The sequence below is a fragment of the Eretmochelys imbricata genome, chromosome 8, assembly GCF_965152235.1.
Source record: "Eretmochelys imbricata isolate rEreImb1 chromosome 8, rEreImb1.hap1, whole genome shotgun sequence".
Lineage (NCBI taxonomy): Eukaryota > Metazoa > Chordata > Testudines > Cheloniidae > Eretmochelys > Eretmochelys imbricata.
In genome coordinates, this window is record NC_135579.1 from 52,415,074 (window position 1) to 52,422,855 (window position 7,782).

The 7,782-nt window shown below is 49.7% G+C and overlaps 1 protein-coding gene across 1 annotated transcript; it reads left to right on the forward strand.

Annotated features, from left to right (window-relative positions):
• The first annotated feature begins 3,118 nt into the window (after positions 1–3,118).
• LOC144269543 (protein FAM163A-like) lies at positions 3,119–5,205 on the forward strand. The gene is made up of 2 exons (XM_077825323.1): positions 3,119–3,211; positions 4,801–5,205. Exons 1-2 carry the CDS (start codon positions 3,119–3,121, stop codon positions 5,203–5,205), a joined length of 498 nt encoding a protein of 165 aa, XP_077681449.1.
• Positions 5,206–7,782: the final 2,577 nt, after the last annotated feature.

Sequence of the window (7,782 nt, forward strand, 5' to 3'; positions counted from 1 at the left end):
AAGTCAGCCCAACTCATCAGCTGCTAACATGGCCGCTCTGTGTGCAGCTGGAATGTGTGACAGGCTGGCTGCTCGCACTCAAGCTCGGCTCACTTGAGTGTAGTTAACTTTGCAGTGAAGCCACAACCTTTGAGGTAGGAGCTGTCCCTATACGGCATCTAGCAAAGTGGGGCCCTGCCGCTGGTTGGAGCTTTTAGAGGGTGCATCTACTGGCTGTGGAAGCAAGCCTCCCAGCCAGGATCGAGAGAAACTTGGGCTAGTGGGCCTCGTGCCAGCGCTCTAAAAATAGCTGTGTAGACTGCGTGGAAGTTGTGGCTCAGACTCGAAAGCCCACCCCCATTCGTAGGCTCCAGAGCCCAAGTCACAATCTCTGCCCATCCTGTTGTGGAGCAGGAGCGTGAACCCCGCTAGCCTGAGTCTGTTGAGCCAGGCTAAGAGGCTCGCTGCCACGGGCAGAGTAGACCTCCCCGAAGTGCTGCTGTAACAATAATACATAAACAGTTTGTGTGGGCCAGTTTTGAGGCTAGCCAATAGCATGCAGTGCAGTCAGTTGTGAAGATTGTAAGACTAAATAATACTTAACAAAGCTGTGCTTTTCCCCCAAGAAGCAACACTGAATTATTTGCAACCTCATGATAGCCACCGTGTCCTTAAAAGGTTGCCCTCTTGGGGAGCCGGGAGGGAAGAAGGTAATGTTTTTTGTAATCCTGGAGGCCAAATGCCCCTAACAACAATGCTAAAAGCCCCATTTTGTGCCCAGGGCTCCTGCTGACTTCAGTAGAGCCATTCACATGCAGTCTAGGGATGTGTTTGGCTCCAAGACTCCACTCAGCAAATCATGCCTTGCTTGCTGATTTCCTTGGAGTGGTTGGTCTTCTGCAAACATCCACTTCTCTATGCTTCTAACTAAAAAATGACAAAAGTGGCAAAGCAGCTAGCGGGCAGGGCGGGGGAACAGGCTCTGCTGGTGACTCGCTATGTGTGACTCTGAGCCTGTCCCCCATCGGTACAATGGGGAGTCTTAATACCTGTGTCCTAGAGGTGCTGCTTGGCTGAATTAATCTGACCTGCTGAGGCACTTTGAGAGCCAGAGGCTGCAGCACTGTCAGTTGCAGCATGGCAGCCATTGTGCGGGAGTGGCAGTGAGACCGACTGAGCGGCAAGGCTGTTCACTAGTGCCTTGGGAGCACTGTGCACCAGGTTGCATGGCTGGGCTGAGGGAGGTGGGTGGGCACTGCCAGACCCACTGGGGCAGGGCTGCCTGCACTTACATCATATGCCCAGCAATGTACTGAAATGTGCACTGCTCACGTGTGCTGAGCCAGATCCTGGCCCCTGTGTGCAGCCCAGATAGGCCAAAGGAGAAGGAGGGGGAAGTTCCCATGGAGCGGAAGGAAGGGGAATTCTCTCCTCAAGGCATGGAGCAGCAACAGAGCCATCAGGCTTTCAGCAGCCCCTGCAGCTGCCCTCGCCCTCAGCCCCCTGTGGGGTTTGGTGAAGGATTGACCAGCCTTGGCCACACGGAGGTGAAGGGGGAGCCCATGTGGAGAACCAGAGCGCGTGTCTGTGTGGTGTGCTGCCGCCACGGCCATCGCAGAGTAATCTGATGGGCAACGGAAGTGCAGCAAACAGCCACGGGGTTTTTTTTGCCCTTGTGAAGTATTGCAGAGCAAATGTTACGCAATGCGCACAGCTCAGCTCGCGTAGATCCTGGCTCCTTGGACTCTGCAGCATAGCACCATCACTGACCATTCATTCTTAGACCCAGCAATGGGATGAAGTTAATGAGGGGGCCTGATTCTCAGAGGCGCTTAGCACCTCCAGTTACCACTGACTTCAACTGGAGTTGTTGGTGCTCCTCACCTCTAGAAATCAGACCCAAAACGCCCAACACTTGACTGTCCAGGTTTGAACCACTGCCCCCTAATGGCTATTCAGAAATATTGCATAATGAATGAACATGGTCTAATCTCTCTCTCTCTCTCCCCCCACCCCCCCATCCCTTGCAGGTCCAGCGCACCCTTCAGTGAACGTAAGTACTCTCTGTTAACTCTTTCAACCCTGTCACCCACTTCATGCCCTCTTTGCACTGACTTCCCTTCTGTATGGCACTTTTAATGCTGGAAGGTGCTGGGCTATTGCAGTGAGGCTGAGGGCTTCCCCCAGGCCTGCTGATGCCTTGGAGCCTGCTGTGCTCTGGAGTTTGGGCTTGCAAAGGCTCCGTGACCAAGTCAGGCTGTACCTTTAGACGTTCCCTGCTGGAGCTCTGGGTTCAAATCTAGCATCATGCTCCTCAGATCACAAGTGAAGCTCAGTTTGGAGGGATCTTTGTCCTTAGTCCTTATCAGAAATTCTTCATGCAGCTGAGCTTCAGAAGTAGCCTTTGGTCAAGAGCCACCTGCAGTTGGACAAGACTGGTCACACTCCACGGGGACCTGCTTTCTGAGGGTCAGCCCTGTATTTTTCAGCTGGAAACTTTCTTACCAACTAGAGGCAGCAGGCAGTAGCTTGAGCCTGCCCTCCCCTGGGTATATGGAAGAGCTGCCCATGTAGTTGTAGGAGCATCAGCGAAAATCTACTCCCATCCAAGCTTAACTATAGTCTCCTAGCTTGTGTGCTGTTGAATTAGTACCACCTGTGACTATGTTGGGAAGCATGGAGCCTTGACTTGCAGAGTGCCCTTGGGCAAATCCGCCCAGCTCAGTTCCACCAGTGGGCTGCAAGGGTTAATTAGCGTTCCTTAAGCACTTTGAGACACTGTGTGAAAAGGGATATGTGTGCAAGGTACAAGAGAACGGACTTCTGCTACCCTCCTCGCTTAGTCCTGGAGAGTTGCATTTCATTGGTCACAGTGCTCTTCTCCACCCTTCTGTTTTTCAGGCATTTATTTGACTAACGCCATTCATTCTCCCACATGCACAGGGAACTCCCTGGGCTTGATTCTGCAGCCACTGAGCTACCCACATTTAAAGGCAGCGGTAGCTGTACGGATGCAGCAGTAGCAGAATCAGATCCCCTAACTCGAACCACAGTAACTGACCATTGCTCTTAGCTCCCTTGAGTTTAACCCGCTCCTTTCCTTGCGCTGCCTTTCAGAGTTTGATGGAGAATCGGTCGGATGACAGCGGGAACTGTTGTTATCACCGGTGGAATACTAGCGACCGTGATCCTACTGTGTATTATTGCGGTGCTCTGTTATTGTAGGCTACAGGTATGTAACTACACTTCTGGGGTACGGTACCTGTGCTTTGTACTCACCTGGACAATGCAGCTGAGTTTCAGGAATGCTGCTGTGCATTGCTTTATACCCCATTGCAGCAGGACACTGGGTGTTGTGATTGTTAGATCTTTGCTATGCTCCCCCTTTCCTAGGGAGCTCCATAGAGTGAGGGCTTATTTTTGTTTTCCTTTTTCCTGGTGCTGGATGCAAATCCTGGGGGTTGAGGGTTTGTAGAACTCAAAATTAATTGGAGAGGTTGGCTGGTTTCGCAGTTCCCCCTGTAAAGTAAACCACTGGGTTTTTTTTTCCTAAGGAGATTAGCTAGAAAACCCTTTTTATACATTGAAGTGAAGTCGGTGCTAGGGGTAGAGGCAGAGTACCCCACCATGCCCAAGCTAGGCTGCCTCAAATTTTCTGGACTAGATTTTCAGTTCCACCTGCGCTCCTTTGCACCATGTGCATGGCACATAGTGTCTGAATTCTCACTATAGTGGCCAGCAGAGACCACCTTTGGCAGAGGCGGTCTCCGTACTGCTGTAAAACCTCTGAAGCTGGCTCCTGTGCCAGCCACCTCTTCCCAAAGCAGAGGGTGTGCTGAGGAGAGAGGGGGATGTGTGTTGGGGCGAGGCGGAGCTCTGCTACGCTACTCTGATCACTGCTGACATAAGGTTCCTGTGACCGTGTACCAGACCCTTTGAGGCCCCCTGCTGGAGGCATCATGGTCCTACCACACCCCCGCCCCAGGGAAGGAGCAGAGAAGTTGGCTCCTCCAGGCCTGCCTAGAGAGGCTTTCATATGAGGCGAGATTAATAAGACTGGGACTTTTCTGCTTGCAAAAGAGATGACTAACGGGGATATGAAAGAGGTCTATAAAATCATGATTGGTGTGGAGAAAGTAAATAAGGAAGTGTTATTTACTCCTCCTCATAACACAAGCACTAGGGGTCACCAAATCAAACTAATAGGCAGCAGGTTTAAAAACAAAAGGAAATATTTCTTCACACAATGCACAGTCAACCTGTGGAACTCCTTGTCAGGGGATGTTGTGAAGGCCAAGACTATAACAGGGTTCAAAAAAGAACTAGGTAAATTCATGGAGGAAAGGTCCATCAGTGGCTATTAGCCAGGATGAGCAGGGATGATGTCCCGAGTCTCTGTTCGCCAAAAGCTGGGAATGGGCGACCGGGGATGGATCACTTGATGATTACCTGTTCTGTTCATTCCCTCTGGGGCACCTAGTATTGGTCACTGTCGGAAGACAGGATATTAGGCTAGATGGACCTTTGGTCTGACCCAGTGTGGCCATTCTTATGTTCTTAAGCTCTTTGCATCTCCTCTCAAATGGTTCTATGTGCAATTCCCAGTAGTTGACCATTATCCTTCAGCCCCTGCTGAAGGACTTTCATGGATGAAGAAACATTGTGGGGAGGGGAGTGAGAATGACCGTGAATCCTAAAAATGTCTTCAAAAGTAGCCTGTGTCCAAGACCATGTGTATGACCCTCTACGGGCCTTTGTGCACAAGCATAGCTGCATGGTATGCTATCCTCTTACTAACCAAAGCCTTTTCCTTGTGCATAGTATTATTGCTGCAAGAAAGATGAATCTGCTGAGGAAGAAGAGGAGGAGGAGGAGGAGGAGGAGGAGGAGCCTGACCTTCCCACTCGCTCATACCTTACAACCTGCAATGCCTGCAACTCTCGCATCGTGGACGGGCAGGGCAGCCCAGCACCACCACCCCACGAATTTAACCAGCAGGGTGCTCGGAACTACTGCCCTACCTGTTCCCCCTACAGCTCACCCTTTTACATACGGACCGGTGACATGGTGCGGAATGGTGGTGAGAGGATCACCTACATGCCTGCGTGCTACAAGGAAATGGGGCCACCCATCAGAATGGCAACCCTCCAGAGTTACCCGATGACCCGCCATGGCATTGTCCATGAGACCTTTCCAAACCCGAGGGCTATTAGTACAGATGTGTAATCAGCATTGTCACTATCTCACAGGGTGCGCCAATGAGATGGCCATTGCGGGGTGGAGGCTCCATTTATTTCAGTGGGGTTTCTTGCAAAGGAGAGGAACCCTTGAACGAACATGAACAGCTAAGTCAGAGACCCAGCGTGGTCCTGAAGTTGATCTGTCCAGATCATTGTAAGCTTTCGTGGGACATTTGAATGAAGAGCTTGAACGTGATTTCTGAACCTATCACAAGTGTAATTATTATTCCACTGTATCTACGGAAGGGACTTGTCTAACGAGGGCTATGTACAGTACGAACTAACTTAGTTATCAAGACCCTTGTGACTCTCCTTACTCCCTTGAGTCCTTAATGAGGTCTTTGGTGTCTACACTAAGCAAATCCTACTTGTCACTTTCCAAGGCAATACCACTGGCCTCCAGCATGGATGAACTGAGCGCATTCAGCAAGAGCAAGACATCATACGGGGAGGTGTCGGCTCCAGCAATGGCTGCGGCATTAGAAAGGAGGAAGAGACAGAGAGGGTGAAGATCCAGCCAGTGTGCCGGGAGTTCTAACTCTCTTGCTTGATGAAAGCTAATGGAGAAGCAAATAAACAGTTTGATCATTTTGTTCCCTTCATATCACGTTAGTTGCAATTGAATGCTAGTGTCTGTGTTAGAATGCAAAATAGGATAACCTCTCCCTGGCTACTTTAGATAATTATGAAGGGGAGAAAAGGGGACTAGTGAAATTACTGACATATGCTAACAATGGAGATGATCCTGCTGCTGCCAAAAAAAAAAAAGCCCTTTAATCTTCACAGGCTTTTTTTAAGAGTGATTTAATTTAGAGGCATAAAAAGCGCAAGGTTTTATTGAAAGAAAAAATTGCACTATTAAAGAATGAAAGCTTTGATCTTCTGCAGTGTGCAAAGCCCTGAAAGGCCCACTGCCATCTTCTGGGAAACTGAGAAATAGTCTGTTTAGGACTAATTCTGCTTACAATAGCAATAGGAATGGAAAAGATCTACTAGATCATGACCTTGGGGTCATGACCACCAGTGGGAGGAATCACACAGACAGGTCTTTAGGGGGCTCATGATTGCCTTTCCTTTCTTTGGGGCTAGATTGGAGGCCCAAGCCTACTTTCTGGGGTAACATGGGGTCACTGCATGAAAAATGTTGACAACCACTGAGCTAGACCATCCAGTCCACCTCTCTGCAAAATGGACATGGAGATTATTTTTTACTCCAATACCAAACTCGGTAAAAATTACTAAAAAGGCGCATCTGTCATTCTGATCCATTTCCATAGCAGCCAGCTGCAGGGTCCCCAACACGTGGTCCCGTGTGTGCAGGTGGAGAATACAAATTGGTTGCAGGTGAACCTATAAAGCTAAGTTCCTGCTGCCACACAAACTTCCTTAGCGATGATCGCTAGAGTATGGTTTAACACACACCCATGCTATTTAGGCAGCATTATTTAGAACTATAAACTGTGATAGAAGAAATAGTCTAACTCCATGAAAGGCGTTGGACTGACAGCCTTTATATTCTCTGTTCATCCACAGTTGGGGCATGACCTGGTGCTGAGGCACAGCACTGCCCAGAGCTGCAGGCTCCACGTTAGTAGGGGAGACGAGAGTTCAGTCTTCAGGCCCATTCGCTCTTTGGCGTCCCTGCTGAGACTGCCAGTGAGGGAGCAGATTAGTGCCAAACGCGATGGTGGTGTGTGTGACACAAGAGTCTCTTCATCAGGAACCAACCCGTTTGGTGTAGACGGTTTGAACGGCCATTGGTCGCCTGCTGGTCTGTATTTGAACCAAGGCCTTAAAACTGAAAGACTTCACATCCTGATACTCCCTGGCTCCTAAGCCATCCCATCCTCACTGTGACCCCTAAATAGCATATTCTCCAGTTCTCCCTCAGATGGCAGTTGTCTCTTAAGTGTCCTCTTACGGACCCTGGGAGAAAAAGCCAGCTAATGTTGGGAGGGCGGTAGTAGCAACGAAGGCTTCTGACCCGAAGTGTTCAATAGCCCATTGCTCCTATTGGCTTCCTATCCCAACCAGCACACTCCCCTGGTGATACAGTGTCTGGCAGGGTTTTCCTTGGTCTAACTCAACAAGTCCTGTCCTTTCATATGCTAGTACCTGCTTTAGCTAGCCCTCCAGCCTGAACTTAACCCCACACGACCTGTGGTGGTCGAAGTGCAGCCCATGAGCTAAACAGAGCACAAAGCTGTGCCTCTTTAATATGAAGGGACAGCCCACGGAGACTAACGGTCCCGGCATGCAATGCTGTCTCTTCCCAGTGAAGGTTGCTGGGATCAAAGTTGTGCATTATATGACAGGCTGTAGGCTCTGTGGGTCACACCTCTGTTAAAAGGGAAGATAGCTGTAGTTTGCTCCATTGTACACACATTAAATGTGACCCTTAGGCTTCTAGCAGGCTGATGTGGCCCTGAGCTAGGCCAAGTGTACCCCAGTATGAGATTGGTAGTATACCCCAGCTGAAGACCCCCATCACTCATGAAATCCCAAATACATTTTGCATGTGTGCTGGAACATGTGAACAAGTACAAAAGTGAGCACTACAAAA